The following is a 17,998-nucleotide window of genomic DNA, read 5'->3' as shown; positions in this document are numbered from 1 at the left end:
TTGTCTAACATACCAATTCCTGGAGAATAATGATGTTGTTTTTCTGTTCTTAAGTCTGGTTTTGACAGCAGCTAAATTTCTCTCTTCCTGAAGGTGCCTTCCTTATTCCAAGATCTTAAGTATGTTTTCCCACATTAGCATTCTTCTGCTTGAAAGGCATTCTGCCTTTCAATAATATACATTTCCAGCTGAGATGAGTGAAATCAAGGAGGGACTGGATGCATGGATAGCAGATTGTCTGCAACTTACTTATTTCTTTATTAATGTAATCACACCTGCTACATGGAGCTTTTACTGAACAGGAGCAGATAACAGTTGCAGGATGCAGCCGCCATACTGCACACAGCAGCACTAACTCCTTGATGGATCCTCTGCATTTGTTCCTCTGGTGAAAGCCACCTGTGTTTCAGTCATGGTGATTTGATTCATACATTTCAAATTCACACCCCACCCATGCAAGCCACACTTTGTCCCTGTGGTTGTTTCACAACTGCTACAGCCAAGGGCAAAGCGACAGCAGCAGGCTCTTCCCAGCATTACCTCTTGCAGGGCAAGAGCTCCACAGCTCTGCAGTCAGCTCTCTCACCACCTTATCTGCCAAATTCTGGAAACCACTGTAATATGAAAAGGGGGGCTCTACTGTAATAAAAAAGGCTGTTTTCTAAAGGACCACTACACTTCAACTGAACCCATCTGGGCAAGTCCACATACTTTACTCACATGCCACCTGGGTGGAGATTTCCCTCTCTCTGAAGCTCCTGCTTCCTGTAAAGTGCTAGAGAAGCCAGATACCCATAGCAGCTAATTCAGGAATTGCTGTAATCAGATGACTTCCACAGCTTATCTTCAAGAAAACTGTCTAGCTCTCAATCTTGCTCTTTTCTGACAACTTCATGGTTTTGACCATTAAACAAGTTGAAGGTATCTCCACAACGAGAAACTGCAATTTTTAGGATAAAGAAATCTGTGAGTCAGGCCCTGGAGTACATTTCTTGCACTTCAGTGGGAATTCTGAGCAAAGCACCTTGGTGACCCTCATCTCTTGCAGCATCACCCACTAAAGCTTAATGTGGCAGTAAAAATTACATTTATATAAAAAAGAAGTTAGAAGGATAATTTTCTTTTCAGCTACCTAGAACATTCAGGATAATAACACAAATATACCAGTCAAGCAAATCCCTCTTTAAACTAAATTTTAGCTAAATTTAAACTAGCAACTCATTCTGATAATTTGCTACTCATACTTCTTCATCCCTTAATCACTTTACCTGACAGAGAGCTTCATATCTGTAGATAGTATCCATTTTTATGAGAGCTCATCATTCTACTGACACCTCTGCTTTTAGTTTCTAGACTTAGACTTCTTTCATCCACATCTCCCAGCAATTCCTTTTAGCTTAACATTTTTTGTTGCTTTTCTACACAAAAATTTGTGTGAAGCCTGCCTTGCCTGAGCAGCAAAAGACAAGCTCGTTAATACTAAAGCAAGTTCTTCAAATTTCTCAGATTTCCAGCTTCAGAGTTGGGGGAGGCTGTTCACTGACATGATTTACAAACCAATTTGTTTGGCCTTTTCTGCACCACTGAATGAACTTGTTTTTCCACAATCAGACCATTCTTAGTATGGAACATTTCCTCCTTTAATTCTGGGGTGCTTACTCTGGTGCCAAAACCAGACCATTTTTATCACCAGTATGTGGAGTTCATGTTTAATTTCAGTGATAGTTCTACCTACAGAAGAACATCTTCAGTATAATAAAAGACTTTTCATGAGTACTGTCATGGCCATGTATTTGAGTTGTTGCTATTCTTACTTGACAAATAGCAAGGGTGATCTTGCAAACAACAATTACCTGGCAACACACACACACACAGAAGTCTTTTCCAGAATAACCTGCACATTCCCAAAGTTCAGGGAAATCTTACTTAGCAGTTGTGCTATTCCTGTTTTCCCTATATTGACAGTATGACAGTGTGCTCAGCTATACAGAGATGGAGGTGTGTAAGCCCTTGGCAACAATCTGTCTTTGGAAAGAAGGGGCATGTGTGTCTTGATGCCAGCCAGCCCTTCCTTACCAACACCAGCGTGCCACAGCAAGTTCAAAGAAAGGTAAATGGGACACAGCATTTATAGATACGTGGAGCTTCTTGGAGAATCCTGCTGTAAGAGTCAAGTGAAGTGCACAACTGCAAAACCCATTAGCATCACTGGGGCTTTACAACCTGACAATGTCAAATAACCACACTAGCTGCAGGCATCTTGATGAAAAGCAACAGTAAGAAGTGGTAAAAGTAGTTACTTTAATTTCATTTTGTTTAAACTGCTACTTGTTGTAAATCTCCAAGAAGGCTTCGATTTCCTCTCTGCACTCTATGTAGCAGCAGCTCCTTCAATCACATAAACCAAGTGGGCCAAGTTCTCTCTGAGAATATTTCATGGAGTTTAGACTTGTGTGAAGAAGTAAAAGGAAGATGAACTGAACTCACAGGCTATATAAACCAGGAATTATATTCCAGTCTGGAGTCACTACGTCACTCTACCAACATCTGTAATGTCTTATATTGGATTTTACCTAGAAGACCAGTAAAAAATAAATTAACCCAAAGCTTCTAAAGACTCCTGTCTAAAGGTGAAGTCTCTTTTTAGTCCACAGACCAGAACTTTTTATCCAACTCTTTCACAAAGGACACAAACCCAATAGCTTTATGCCTTACAGTCAGAAAAGCACCACAGAGGTATCTCATGACTTGACGAGACGAGGACAGGCACAAGCAATAGGTGATGTTTCAGAAACACATAGCACAGATCACTTCAGCAGAAACTCAAACATCTCACACATATGGCTTCAGCAATGGAAAGCAACAGCAGGCTTCAGCAGCCAGAATATCAATTTTACATCACTGTGTGATTCAAAAGGAAAACAACTCAGTTTTGCTTTCAGCAAACACAGACATGACAGTTCTTATTGTAGCAGATAAAGAAAGGACAAAAAGGCAGAGAGGACGCTCAGCACATCTCTGACTGAGAAGACACAAAATAATACAAGTTGCTGGTAAGAATGTTGACAGGGGTGAGGAGAACTACTCTGATGTCACCAGGGAGAGCTACTGGAACAGCAATAGAAACACAGAAAAGAGGGAACCACAAAGTTTGAGAACTATCACCTTGAAAATCCAGGTGAGGCTATAGTGGAAAGTTTACTGCCCATGCACTAAAGACCTCTCCGGAAGATTAGTAATCCTGGGCAAAGCTTGGCCTGCCAGACAAAATCTTCTTAAGCCAGTTGGATATAGGAAAATAATTTCCTTTGGCAACTCTTCAACAAAGACCTCACCAGTTTCTGCACCAAATGCCAGACTTATGTCTCATCACTTGCCTTCACCGACTTAAGAGGTGACATACATCTACACATATTTTTAAATAAAACAAAAAACTATACCAAAACAAGCAGAAAAGCCTTTTCTGAACATGCTTATCCCACTTGTGAGAAAATAACCAATCCAAGACAGTTCTGTTACATACCACCACTCTTGGAAATCATTCATTGTGATGCTGCAGTCACCATGTCCTGGAGAGAACAGAACTAGATTTAAGCAAACGATGCACATACTGGTACTAATCTGTCTGTACTGGTACGAATTGCAGGATAATTAATGTCTCCTACGGAAAAATGGTAATTGCAGCATAAGAATATACACAGCACAAGAAGTTACACAGAATAGAAACATTCTGTGTCTTGATATTTATGCAACCACACAGTACAGACTGCCCATTTTTAAAAATATCTTTGTGTTGTTCCATAGAAACAGCAAACAGCCCAGTTTAAATTATAATGATCCCAAAACTCTCTGCTGGATCTGCCCCTCCCAGTTTGCCAGACTGGCAGGAAGGCAAGCAGCACAGCAGAACTTTGAGATCAGTGTCTGAAAAGTTTCCCTTCTCAGCAGTTTTGTGACTTGAGATGCACACAGAACTGAGCACTTTGGAAGCAAATCTTTAATATTTTAAGACAGAATTCTTTATTCAAGAAACGTGCAATAACTCTTCCCAAACTATATGCAAAAATAAAACCCAAAATTCTAATGAAAATACAGAAGGTAAAAAAAAAAAAAAAAAAGCAGCACAGCGGTGTTCCAAAATACATAATTCACAAGTTTAAAATTCAAGCACTCCCATCTGATGCCTGGAGCTCTGTTAAAATATTAACAATCAAACTTCTCCGGTAAGTGTATGGGGTATACTTTATTCTGAACCAGTGCCTTGGGAAAAGGTTACCACTCGGGGCATAGATTTTCATCCCTTCTTTGCCCATCAGACCACGAAAAATCCTGTTGCGGGACAAGATTTTATCATAAAATTCTAGGCCCCCTCTGGCGTAGTCCTGGGAGAGCCTGGCCGCCCTCCTGTCGGCCCTGCAGTCCAGGTGGTGGGTGACGGCGTCGGAAGAGACGCAGAAGCAGAGCAGCCCTCCCATGGCGGTGACGAGGTTACAGAGGCCGCGGAGGATCACAGGGCCCCTGGACAGCCCCAGCAGCAGCTGCAGCGCGCTCCCACTCACAAACGTCCCAGCCAGGCAGGCCGGAGCCACAGCGGCGCTCGCCAAAGCGCTGCCGCTCTGCAAGTACACCACCTCCCTGGCAATGGCAAACCTCTGAGCTTCAGGGGAAAATGTGAGAGCCTCCTTCAAAGCCGTGCCTTCACTGCTCTCCCAGTCTACTTGCTTGCCGTTTATTACAACAACATGGTTGACTATTCCTTTTTTATCCTGAGCTGTGCTATCAAAGTTAGGTGGGATGCCCACCAAACAGCCTGAGGGCAGCCAGGGAATTCCAGCGCTCACAGGGTGGAAGCCAGAGGCTGCAAAGGCTCTGTAGGAGTCAGTGGACTTGACACCAATATCTCGAAGGACATCCTGAAACACACCACAGAGCGACTCCGAAAGCTCAGCTGGCTGCCCCTGTGACCAGCACTCGTGCAACAGTTTGAATGTCTGCTCAGGAAACACATGATAGGAAAGGTTAGTGCCAAGCAGTCCCATGCAAGAAACAGCCACCACCGTGATCTTGTGCTTCTTTAACCACACAGATGCCTTCCGCAGGAACCGCACTGCCATAGCCAAATCTAACCTGTTTGTAACACAAAACCAGGAATTAAAGTGTGCACAGATAGGTGTGTCATCTCCCTAGCACTAAAGAAACCACAAACTACTAAAGCAAAAAACAGGAGAAGAAGCAGAGCATAATAACCAAAGAAACATTTTTTTACATTAACAAAACACAAAACATCTTTACAGAGGAAGAGATATGCAATAATTTTTGGGCCTTGCAACACAGCATGATTGATGTAAAGAATTAACTTCTCCCTTCCTCAAGTAAATCAATTTACCACAATAAAGACAATACTAAAGCCACCACACTTCCTCCTCCCCCAGCAATCAATACACAACCTGTATTTACCCAACATACTTGTCCAGTCCTTGCTACCACTCTTGCCTTCCACCACACAGTCTACAGGTACTGAGGTCAGAAAAAGCCAATAATTACATCAGTCTGTGCCAACCTCCTCTACAGTACAGCTGTACAAATTTTAATCAGTAACCTGAATACCAAATTCAATAAGCTGAGTTTGACTACAACTTTCAAAACGGGATCACATTTTGATTTGAAAAAATTTCAAGAGACAGAATCTTCCTTTAGGAGTTTGTTCTGATGGACAGTCAAGCTCATGATTAAAAAAAACAACCAACCACCAAAAAGAACCAGTATGTGTTTTTCCCACAGTTTTTTTTTTTCTTTTCTTTCAGATTTCAGCTTCCAGGCAATGGTTCTAGCTTACTCAGCAAATAGCTATTTTCAGAAAGCAGCATGCTTTCAACAGCTGCTTTTAAAAATTTGTCTCTGAAATAATTTCTCTGACAAATAATATGTTCAATCTAGAGCAGAAACTGGGACATAAATTGTTTCAGGGCCTACAACTATGTTATGACTTTTTAAATAAGCAAATAAACTTAAAAACTTTCAAACCTGCCAACTTGTTCAGTTCAAGAGCCATGCTTCCCTTGGGAAGCATCAGTTCTTTTTACAATCCAAGCCATATTATGTGCTCTGCCCAGGAAAGCCCCAATCATTTCTTAAAAAAAAAAATCTATTGCCTACAGAATTCCCACCTAGAATGATGCCACTATGAAGGTAAAAAAGTGAATTAGGGACCTAAATCTAACAGAAATCAGAGAAAACTGGATGCCACTCTTTCCATTTGCAGTCTCTTCTCTCAGGGCTTTAACACACGAGCTTCATAGAGTCTTGCTGCAGCTGTTAAAGACATGAGTGATTCCAGCTGTCCTCACAGGAAGCTGAGGTGGCAGAAGGAAATTGTGCCTTGATACAACAACCAAAGTCTTAGTGTGGAGTACCATGAAAGGTGGGTCTCAGCTATGCTGCTGGGCTTTGTATGGCAGCAGCTGAAGCAGGGACATATGCTCCATTTCCACATGTGCTGAACAAGAACTCACAGAGGGCTGGAGAGGACAACTGGGGTCTGTAACACCATCAAACAGCACTACAGGACATGCCATGATACACTAGTCATGAGCAATAGCAAATAAGTGCTAACCACAGGGAAACAAAAAGAGATTAATTTAAAGGTGATGTTTTAATGATATGTTATCACTACTCCTTCCTATGAAGATCTTTCAGACTGTAAATTCACCAGGGGAAGAATAATCTTGTTTAATATTTATGCTGCACTGAACACACACTGAGTGCTTAATAAAAACAATGATGTATGTAATCATACAGTAATTTAATATGTATTTCTTAGTGTAATAACTAATGGTATTCTTACGTTCTGCTGAAGACAGACGTGGTAAGGATTTTAACAATATTATTTAAGCAAAACCTGATAAAGAGCCAAGAGCTTGGATGAAACCAAATTTCAAGAGAAAACCTCCTTGATAATAGAACTAAAAACCAGAAAATGGTAATACTTAAAACTCAAATGACCATTTTGAAGTTTATGACCTCTCTGCAAATCTGGTAGTCTAGATCTGATTGAAAAGGTCACGTCATTTACAGTGCAGGGGGACGCACTTCTAAGGGGATGATTGTAGGGACCCTGTCACTTGATCCTCAGGTGAAGCTGAAGCAGAGACTTTACAGGCTTCTGTCAGAGAATGCCATCTCACTGGAGCTGGCTAACAGCCTTTTAAGATTAGAAATGCTGCAAGGAAAAAATCCCTCTTCAGCTTACATCCACACCCGTGTGGGAAAGGACAGACCACATTGAAAACTCTGCTCTCCTTTCTTGCATGATCAAATGTGATCTTGCAGGTCAAACACAAAAGTAAGCAGGAAATGGCACCGAGTATTTGTCTCCTCATATTAAATACTCAGGAAAATAAAACTGCCCACAATACATTTTCAGCATTTATGCTTTAGCAAACCTTCTGCAAGAGTCAGCGCAGATGCTCAGCCACTGCAGATATCTCACTGCAACCCTAACCGTGTGTGGCATCTTCATTTGTATTCATGAACTTTGTGCAATTTATGTATGAGAAAGGCAACCGGAAACTGCAAGGCAATTTATGTGGCCCATATCCTGCAAATTTAATCGTTTAGTAACCATAAAGCCACCGGCTTACGCGGCGGCCTCCCCCAAACGCTGAAGTACTTTCTGCCTCTGTGGTGTCGTAGGCACTTAATTCTCACTTAACTCAGAGAACAGAAACAGCTGAAGTTAGATGGGGGATATCTACGCAGGTCTGCCCATAAGACACGTGTGTTATTGAATTTATTGCTTTAAAATCGCGCGTAGTCGAGGGGAAAGCCCAGCTTAAAGCACGATCAATCAGAAACGGGCCGCACTCGCCTCCAGGGCTCGGGCTGTCACGGAAATTAAAAATACAGACGAGGAGGGTGGCACGAATCCATAACCCCGGGTCCCCGCGGGAACCACCTAGCCCCCCCGCCCAGCACCTACCGCTGTCCCGGGCCGAGGCGGGGCTGCGGGCGGAAGGGGCGGGCGGAGGCGCCATGGCGGGCGGGGCTCCCTCACAGCGGCCCGGGGGGGGGGGGGGGCTCCCCTCAGAGCGGCCCAGGGGGGCTGGGCTGGCACCGCCCGACCCCGACCCCGGGCACGGGGAGCGGGGCAGGCTCCGAGGCGCTGCCCGTGCGGGCCAAGAGCAAGAGACACGCACCCCACCCCTCAAAGGACAGCCGCAGGATGAGGGGGGACTGCCACTCTCTGCCCGCGGCATAAATTAATTCTGTGCGCTCCTGTTCTGTGCTGTAACTCCCAGTGTTCTTCCCGCAAAATGCTTTACATCTGTATTATTAATACCGCCCTCTCCATTGCAGGGCAGGAGTGCTTGCCGGGAAGGCAGAAAGTGGCAGAGTTGGCATCAGTCCTGTAGGATTTTTCTCTGTCATTCCTAATGCGGAAATAACACATGCAGGGAATTTTTTGTTTGCTTTACAGTGACTCTCTGCTGAAAGCAGCTGGCCGGTGTGGTTTCTCCATAAGCCCGTGTGGATTTGTTCCACAGCCTGGGCCCTCAGAGAGCCCTGGAGGGATGGGGGATGCAGAGGTGCGGGTGCCTTTGGAAGCGCCGGCAGCCGAGGGCAGAGCTCTGAGAAATCCAGCCTTGCCCCTGGCATGTGCAATCCTTGCAAGGCAAGAGTACAGAACAGCTTCTGGCCAGGTTAGGGTTTTATTTGGGTAGGGGATAGTAAAATATTGGGTTTGCTTCAGTCATAGGAAGTTTGCGCTGGTGCTGGATGATGGTTAAGTGTTCCTTCACACCAGGCACTCATAAGGTAATAATTTTTCACTATCCAAATGGAAATTAAGCCAGGTAGTGGGTTGAAAGGCAACAGAATAGAAATAAAAGCAAGCTGTTCTTACTCTCTGCTTATGATTAATTTTCACAGATCTTGCTTTCTTTGTAGCAGCCCCTGACTGAAGCATTTCTTACCCGTAAAGGTTCAGTTCCCAGACATTTTAGCATGACATTGGAGTTCACATGAAAGGATTAAGATCATAAACTGAATACTTAGGAGTTCTCATTCAAATTCATGGGGTTTTGGGACATTCATGGAAGTCTCCTAATGAAGATATTTATCCTATGTTTTTCCTACTAGATGATCTGATTTTTAGAAATGCTAGTGCTAAACAGGCCTGGCTAGGTATAGCCTGTTGTGAGCAGAAGCTGGTAATGACAACCCTGGTTTTAACTTCTAATAAACAGGTTGCAAATTGCTAAGAAAACACACTCCTTCATGACAGGGCACAGTTCTACCCTTAGGTTATGGTTTTATGCAGTGTGGCAAGGCAGATGAATAGTTTGCTGCCACCCAAAGGGAGAAGTCAGAGGAAAGATCCCACCTTTTTCACCTGTCCCCCTCTGAGCCACTTTTTGCCAGCTCTGTCATCCATCAGACCCTCTTATGCACCACGTTTATTTCACTATTAGCAGAAAACATAGTAACAGAGAAAAAGGCATGGTTTTCTGCTAGGTCATCAAGCAGAGTGGGAGCATTGAAAACTGAGAAGTGCCAAAGCTTTAACAAGGTATGAGGCAGCCAGGAGGAGGAGGAAAAAAAAAAAAAAAAAAAAAGAACTTCACCTCCCTCTTTATATCTTTGGTCTGCAGCCTCATCACGGAGCTTTGTCATCTGCCAAAACTTATGGTTTGTAAGGTAGCATTGGTATTCATACTTCATGCAGATGTACAAAGAAAAAGTGTATGTAGGTGATGATGAACAACAGACTCCCCCTAACTGAAACACACAGAGACTCTCAGGCTTTTAAAATCCCTCATCACACTAAGACTTACTTATCCTACTGGTGAATGTGGAGAGAGAGTTGGGTGGGTTTGTGAAATCTGATTTTGAGAGGTGCTTCTGCACCAGCTGGAGAGACCTAGAAAACAAGGATTTCTTACACTAAACCTCAAAAATCCAGCATTGCATTTTTACTATGGTTTCTCTTAAGAGATTTATAATAAATACGATTGGGAAAACCAGACACCCCAGCTTTACTAATCACCACGTTGGCACGGTTCTGGTTTCAAGAAGCAGAAACAAGAGCGACGTGCCCCCTGTTTTTGATGCACATACACATCGTGGTAGTCAGGGATCAGGGATATGGACCATTCTAAATTAGCCTGCTAGGTGGTGCTGTAGGACTCGCTCTGCCTTACTCGTTCAGGAATATGTTCCCGTTCTCTCACATATTTTATCATAAGACGGAGGTACCACCAGCTGCCTCTCTCACTTGAATCTGTATGTATGAAGCCTTGTTCATACAAAGAAAAAGGATGACATTTAAATATAGAACTGAAAATCATTCCATTTGCTTAGCGATTTGTGTGTTCTTGCAGTCTATTTTGCTTGTGTGATTTCCAAAGTGGAAATGTGAATGTGGTCAGCCAGTGGGTGTCCACCAGCCTAAGATACAGACATGTCTCTCCTCGAGATCTTCTTCCTCTATGGAGTCTATTTATCTGATTTATCTGCCCTTTTATGCAAATTTTTCCATAATCCATCCTCTAGATAGGCACTTTAAAGGAGGGAGGTTAGTAAGAACCTTATGATTTTGGCACAAATTTATGCAACTTTGCATGTCCCAGGTGTCAGATGAAAAAGACATTTCAGAAGTCTGGGATTAGGAAAATGCATTGTGTATGTTTGTAGAGTTGCACTGATAGCAGAAGGAGAGAAATTTTAAAGTCTGCAGGACGCAAATATCCCCCAGTTACTTGTGGGTGCAATCATGAAAACCGGGAAACTGGAGTGTGGACATTAGGGGATTTTACAAGACATGAGGACAGAGAAGTCTGACGAAGAACAGAGGAAATGTTAGAGGGCAAAAAGATCCTGGAGTGAGATTTGTTAGCTGCTCTGGGGAAGATCTTACTGTGAAGAAAGGGCATGACTTATGAGCCTGCTGTTAGGTGCAGCTCCCTGGCCCACTTTTCAATTCTGCTGAGTGTAGTGCTTCAGCAATGAGCATGCAGAAGCAGTGCAGTGCTCTGAAGCAAAACATATGCCTAGAAAGTACCTGTATTAAGGTGACTTACAATGCCCTGTGCTGGAACTACTTCCAACTCAGCAGAAAATACATTGAAAATTGCTGTGTTACGTGACCTTTAATGTTCTTGGCAGGTGCCAAAAGGTTGAGCCTGTTCATACTTAAATAATCATCTTACTGCACTGAAGGGAAAGAAGAGCTTGTGGCAAGATGGGCTTTTCAGCCTGTCATTCTGAGCAAGTTGCCCATCTCCAAATTGCAGCAAATAGCACAGTGACAGTGGGATTGAAGTGTACATAGCATTGAGGAAAAGCATGAAGGTGCAGCTCCTCAGATCTGTTGTTGGAAAGGGAAGATAGGAGCCAATATTGATAATATGTCCTTGCCTGTCCTATTCCCATTGAGCCTCTTACAGTTCCATGTGTTCCACCTATGGAACATTCATACTCCCCAGCTGATGGGGAATACAACTGGAAATTTTGCATGTATGCCAGGATTTTGCTATTGGCTCAGTTAGTACAGGCTAGAAATCACATTTTCATTTCTGGATTGGGCTTACAGACAAGATTTGGCTGAAATGACATTCTTATGCTGATAATCAAAGCCATGTGTAAGAAGTAATAGGAAAGAAAAAAAAGAGTTCCCATCTCCTTGTTAAAAACCTCTTCTGTTGAAAAAGATGAACTATTTACAACTATTTTTCTTATTCCTGGGGTGTGTGCATGTTATTAAAGATAGATGCCTTGTGTTTCTTCTCAAGATGGGTGATGTAGACAAGCATAAAAAAGGATGAACATTCAGAAACACAGCCATGGGAAGAGAAGAGGGAATTCTATTTCTGGTCTCAAATCAAACCTTCAACCCTCAGTATCCAAGAAGGAATAAAAAGATGACTAATTTTGTTGTTGGTATTGGCAGGTATATTGATCAGAGTAAAGCAGAGAGTATTTAGAGGAGCTGGGAAGATATTTTCTTCCTAATTTATCACAGCTTGGAATGGATCAGAGATGAAAAACTAGTGGTTTAGAAGCCATAAAGAGGCTGCAAGTCATTTGGATGGCTACACAACTCTGGGACTGACTTTTCTTTCTAGAGTCTTTGAAGTATTGATCTGCTGATCCAGATCTGCCTAAACCTCTGACAGCCTTTCCATGACAGCAGACAGGGAAAGGGGAAAATACACAGGTTTTTATCTCTTTGCTACTGCATTTTCAGATCTGGGGGCTAATTGTACAAGCTTCCTCACCCCTATCTGGATGTACCAGAAGCTGATAAAGAATGAGCACCCTGTGAAGTAAAAGAGAAAATCCTTCCCTCAAGCAGGACTCCTTTGAGTATAATCATCAGAAAATCCTTGATCTGAATGTGCTTTGCAGTCTCTGCTGAGGCTGACAGACACACATCCACTTTGTTTAGGGATGACTATGGGGGTGCTACATTGGTGCTTGGATTAGTTGATCTTGAAGTTCTGTTCCAACCTTGATTCTGTGATATCCAGGTGTACATGGGTGCTAGTGGAAAATCTGGATACCTGCAGCAGGGAGCTGAGAAGGAAAGCCACTTGCAGATTCTGGTCAAATCAATTCATGCTGAAGTCTGTGGTTCTGCAAGTAATCTGCTGCTATTTAAAACTGCTTCAGGTGTATCCACATTGTGCAGACAGACCCTATACCACATGGCATTAGTTGTATCACAGACACCATTGTGATGTCATTTGGTGAAATCAAAAGAAAACTTACGAACATAAGTCCATTGTCTGGAATTTCTTGGCAGTGCACATGAGCCAAGCTGTTGACCAGGACGATTGTTCACTGTAACTAATACAGCCTTCATTTCTAAGAGCTATGGTCCTGCAATTAGCTAGCTCTCCTAAAAGGAAGGTACTGTAGTGAATTAAGATGTCATATCTTCATAATACAGCTAATTAGCACCATTTCCCTTCAGAATTGGAAGAAGTGTGTCTTGGGAAGAGGAGTATGCCAGTTCTTAGAGGCAATGCTATAATATTTAACAGATTGAATCATACTGGCTAACCTTGGGATTATCTAAAATTGCTGCAAAGGTAATGATATTTGAAAGCAAGTAGAAATTGGGGCTGTTTCACTGAGTCAATCAGCCTAGGTAGTCATTGAGCACTGCGCCATGGTGGGAGTACTTCACAAATGCTGTGACCTTCCGAGGAGGTCCTTATCACTGTGGATAAGGGTAATTTTTCCTATCTTATTAAAAGCTGTGGAAGCTACAAACAGAATACTGGCTATTCTAAAAAACAGTACATTCTACTGTAGCAACAGAGCAGAGATTCCACTCTGCCTCAAGTCAGTTGAAAAGACAGCCCAGTTCTAGGAGAGAAGAGCTATCACTAGAAATAACAGAATTAAATTATGAGAAAGTGCAAGATGAATGTTAAAGTGAGATCTATTTGGAACATTGGATTCCTATTAATTCAATCTGTTTAAGACTTGCCTTATTCAGTGTTACTACCAAAGCACAGATCTACATCTTCACTGTCTACAAAAAGGAGACTCATGCTGATAATAGTAACAAAAGACACATTCTGCTAATGCACAAATCATTTTCTTTGTCACTGGAAATCTGGCATCTTCTTTATGTCACCCTACTGATTGCCAGTTTGCCCAGGGCTTTGCTGGGGAGCTGGAGACTCAGGCCCAACCTGTTGAGTTTCTAATTCAAAGATACTGGGCTACAGTTTCTTTCCCTGCTCTCAAAGTGGCATCTAGGTTTTTTTTCTCAGTCAGAGGTCTTACTTTAAAATACTTTAAAAAAGGTCATCATGAGAGGGTGGGATCACGTATAGCTGTAACCCACAGCTTTTTTCTTGGACAGCATGTGTAACAGGAGAAAGATAACAGCTTCTGAGTGGGAGCTGATCAAGTCTTACACAGAGTGTGTGAAGCAGAGAGCAGCTACAGTAATCCAAAGCTGTTCTCCATAAACCAACCGCCATGCAAACTAGGTGAAATCTGCTTTGGCACTGTGGTATGTCTGTGTGTAGGAGGGAAGGGGTCTGATCCTGCACTCTCTTCTTGGAAAAACGTGTTTGGCCACTGAACAGTCCACGTTTCTATTGCATCAATCACTTAAGGATCTTCCAGTACTTTAAGAAACTTTTTGAGCTGTTCTTCAGACTGCACATCTTGCAGCTTTATGTATTACTGGATCAACTCATATGTGCTTGCAAATTAACTACGTTTTGAAGAGATACCCTCTCAGCTAAAAAGTCTAAGGAAAGCAGTATCACCTGGAGAGACTCATTCCTGTTTAAGCAGTAAATTTAGTTTGAAAGAGATAGGTTTGTTTATGTGGTTTATGTAAACAATCTCTTGTTTATCTCTCTAATCAAATACTAGCTTTCTGGGTCAATAGCTTTTTCAGGATAGTTGCTGAAGTGAAATCTGGATACCATAACATCAAGTTCATTTATACGTCTACTGCCACTCCAATTATATATTGCTGGTGATGCCTGATTAAGTTGGGGCTACATACAGTTTTCTATAGTTGGCGTGCAGCATAAGCATCCCAATCTGTGAAGGTAAGCTCTAAAGAAAGGTGTTGTGAATACCTTTTTATAAGCATTGAAGACCTACACAGCTTATGTAGTTGCTGCTTACATTCACACTAGAACAAGTTATGATGTTGTCTTCCAAGAGTTGCCCAAAACTAAAATCATCCAGATCTCAGTACTGAAAAGTGAAGGACCACAGGTTCAATGTAATTTAAACTGATAAAGCATGTTCATAGTATAAAACAAAAACCCTTCAGGATTTTTTCACATCTCACAACTCCACATGAGAAGAAATAATGAAAACCCAGAGACAAACTTCAACCTAACCAGCATTCTATGAAAGGGAATGTACATTGGCTTGCAGAAACCAGTTTTGTTTCAGAGAGTCTGTTGTTTGTATCAGCAGTGTTAAACCCTCTCCAAGTCTCCTCACTACTTGTTAATAAAACCCAAAGTAGCAACTCTTGCTTTTCTCCAGCTGAAAGTATTCTCCATGTTAAAATATGCACAAGGAACTGAGAAAGTGGGTGGACTATGGTGAGGATAAAATGCTAGGTGCAGATAAACAAGTATGAGACTCTATGACAAAGAATATGCAAGGCCTGTAATTTTTAGACCACACCTGCAAAAGGCTATTAGCACCAAAGTTTACATTTATATGCCACAAGTCACAAGGGAAGACACAGGGAGAGCCGATAATGCATATTCTGAAACACAAGTTGGTAAATGCCAGGAATACTTCTGATGAACACAAATCTTCCTGCTAATCTGGAGCTGATAACAGTGACTGGTGACACAACTGCATCTGGAGAATCACATGGGACCCAGCAAACTGGAGAGTCAATCAAAAAGCTGGAAGCTGCATTTGAAGGACCAGTCCACATTATCCATAAAAACAAAGGAAAACTTAACATGTATTGCGATAATTACTTACTGGATAGCTTGTCACAGATAATTTAGTGCTAAACACAAAGCTGGGAGCAGCCATATCAAGTGCCTCAGATAGCCAAAGTAGTTTTCAGAGACCAACTTCACAGATGAGGGCCAACATCTAAGAACTAGGTGAGAAAGGAACCATGGTGTCCACAGCTCAAAAAGAGAAAAAAAAAATCAAGGTATCTATTTCTGTCACATGATTTCCTCATGCAAAGTTAACACATTTAAGCTTAGGAGAACTGTCAAAACTGCACTGTAACCAGCAGGAGCTGACTGTAGCTTACAGATCCCTCTGATACCATGATTTTCTGTACACAGATGTCAACATTCTATCCACAGAAGGATGGGGAGACTGTTCCTGAGTATTCCTGGAGACCATTCAAGTACTTGTTTTTGCTCCATACAAAGGAAGAACTGGAATGAACATTTTACATGGAAACGCACACACAGACAGAAAGCATAGACAAAAAAAAAATTAAAAAATGAAAAAAAATTAACAAACCCGTTTGTCCTCCAAGTCTATCCTCAGTAATGCAGCAAGTCAGGAGCTGTGTGAAAAGCTTCATTTGCACAACAACTAGGAACATAGGAAAAAAACAAACAAACAAAAAACCAACACCAAACTCCACCATTATAAGAAACTAACAAAAACACCCTTTCTTCCAAAACAGACTTAATTCACCAGCAACTTCTCTCTCCCTCTTAAATGTACCCCATGTTAATTGATTCATCTCATGATCCAGGCCACCTGAGTCTTGTTTCCTTTCTAACCTGCAAATTTATAAACATTAAGGACCAATTCTAAAGAGGTGAACAATGCTAGTTAGCCATTTTACACAAAAATCAAGATCTCAATTGTGTGTATCCTGTTGTTAGTATTGGGAAAGTCTAATAAAAACTCTAAACCTGAAAACCCTCTTCTGTTAATGACCACAAGGACAATGTAGTCCTGGCAGACCTTCTAGCCAAAACGCCGTGTGCCTGAAAGGTTCAACCTGCTCCTTTCATCTTTTGTTTGGCCACTATATATCTTGCTTTATTCTGTAAAGCTGTCTATGGTACAAAATGTAGTCTGTGTGCAATCTGAAATAAAGCTGCTTATTACACAGAGGATGCCAAAATTATTAGCTCTGAATTTTAATGAGGAGATGCTTGATTTCTATGCCACTGTGATTGGAGGAAGTAAGATAATATGCATGAAAACAGGGCAGGGGGAAATAAATAGAGTAACCAACTTTGTCTGTATTGGAGTTAATCCATTTAAATGTCTGTAAAAAAACCTGCCTGCAGGTTTCTGTTTTTCAGAGACTACATGTTTAAACTCTAACAATCTGCATTCCCAAGTAACTCTAAGTCCAGACAAAAAATAACAGAATCAGGGTTTGTTAGGGGGAAGTTTGCTGCATTCAGGTCATTGAAGAATCAATCTGTCTGGCCAAATTGTGCCAGATGGACAACAGCATTTGAGCACTCATGGTTGTACTCTTTATCCTGCCAAAGTACCTCGGGAGTGACCTAGAGAGCCTCTTTCTCCAGCGTGAAAGTCCGTGCTGTGCCCCTGCTGTCCACAAACACTGTTTAACATCTCATTGTAAGACTTGTTTTGATTCCATATGCTAATAGTCAGGCTGTGGCTAAATGACTATTGGCAAAGGTATTGAACTAAAACCCAAGGAAATGAAAACTTTCATTTGGACTCCAGTGGGCTTTGGATCAAGCACAAAAAGAATAAATGCTCTAAAGCAAATAAAGCAAAACTTCAAGTTTCTCACCCTCTCTTGTAATCAGAGGTGCCAATCAGGGTTGTTCAGCTGCTAGATGCTATCAAATGCTATCTCAAACCAAGGTAATTATAAGAGATTTTCAGAAAAGCAGTGGAGAAAAATAAGTGCATTTTTGTTGACATAATCACTTCTGGATAAAAAACACACAGTTGAGTCTCAAGTCACAGTCTTTCCCAGGAAGTCGCTAGGGCTGCATGTGCTCTTCAGTGGTTTAATCTGGGGTTTACTCTCTTTTTCTAAGCAGGAGAGTGATCTGCTTAGACTTGTCCAAGAGATTTTTTTCTTTGGAAAACAGACTGTCTTCAGTTCTTCCTCATGCTGGTCTTGAATTAATACTAGTTTAAAGTAGCTGGGGACTTCATGCAACAAGCAAATTATCTAAACATTATTTAGATAATGTTGGACACAAGGCTCCAAAAAGTCAGTGTGCCAAGTAAGATCACCATGGGGGGAAGCACAGGTAATAGGATTATTGGTTATTGTTGTATTATTATGGGTAAGAATGGTTTCAAAACTCATCCTGAATTCCATCTCCATTCCCTCTGCTTAATGAGGAACTTCTGTTCAAGGGGAAATGCCTTATCATGATTTAAAAAGTTCTCGCACTTCCCTCACCCTTAATGCACACGTGGCCACCTCACTCTTCCAACCGGCCCCTGGGCATTTTACCTGTCCCCTGCACAAGTGGCCCTTCCCTGCAGCACCTTCTGCTGGGCTCTGCAC

The 17,998-nt window shown here is 42.0% G+C and overlaps 1 protein-coding gene across 4 annotated transcripts; it reads right to left on the bottom strand.

Annotated features, from left to right (window-relative positions):
* Positions 1 to 3,996: 3,996 nt before the first annotated feature.
* TMEM177 (transmembrane protein 177) lies at positions 3,997 to 16,426 on the bottom strand. Of its 4 annotated transcripts, none has more exons than XM_063400834.1 (2): positions 15,490 to 16,426; positions 3,997 to 5,127 (listed from the first exon to the last, which is right to left on the bottom strand). In XM_063400834.1, exon 2 carries the CDS (start codon positions 5,112 to 5,114, stop codon positions 4,164 to 4,166), a length of 951 nt encoding a protein of 316 aa, XP_063256904.1. In that variant the 5' UTR covers positions 5,115 to 5,127; positions 15,490 to 16,426; the 3' UTR covers positions 3,997 to 4,163. The 4 variants fall into 4 exon arrangements, with proteins under 4 accessions (XP_063256904.1, XP_063256901.1, XP_063256900.1 ...); XM_063400831.1 differs by lacking the exon at positions 15,490 to 16,426 and adding an exon at positions 7,979 to 8,059; XM_063400830.1 differs by lacking the exon at positions 15,490 to 16,426 and adding an exon at positions 7,443 to 7,963.
* Between the last annotated feature and the right edge of the window lie 1,572 nt (positions 16,427 to 17,998).

Source organism: Prinia subflava, chromosome 6 (assembly GCF_021018805.1).
Source record: "Prinia subflava isolate CZ2003 ecotype Zambia chromosome 6, Cam_Psub_1.2, whole genome shotgun sequence".
In the NCBI taxonomy this organism is placed as follows: domain Eukaryota; kingdom Metazoa; phylum Chordata; class Aves; order Passeriformes; family Cisticolidae; genus Prinia; species Prinia subflava.
This window is presented reverse-complemented; position numbering and strand designations above follow the sequence as displayed.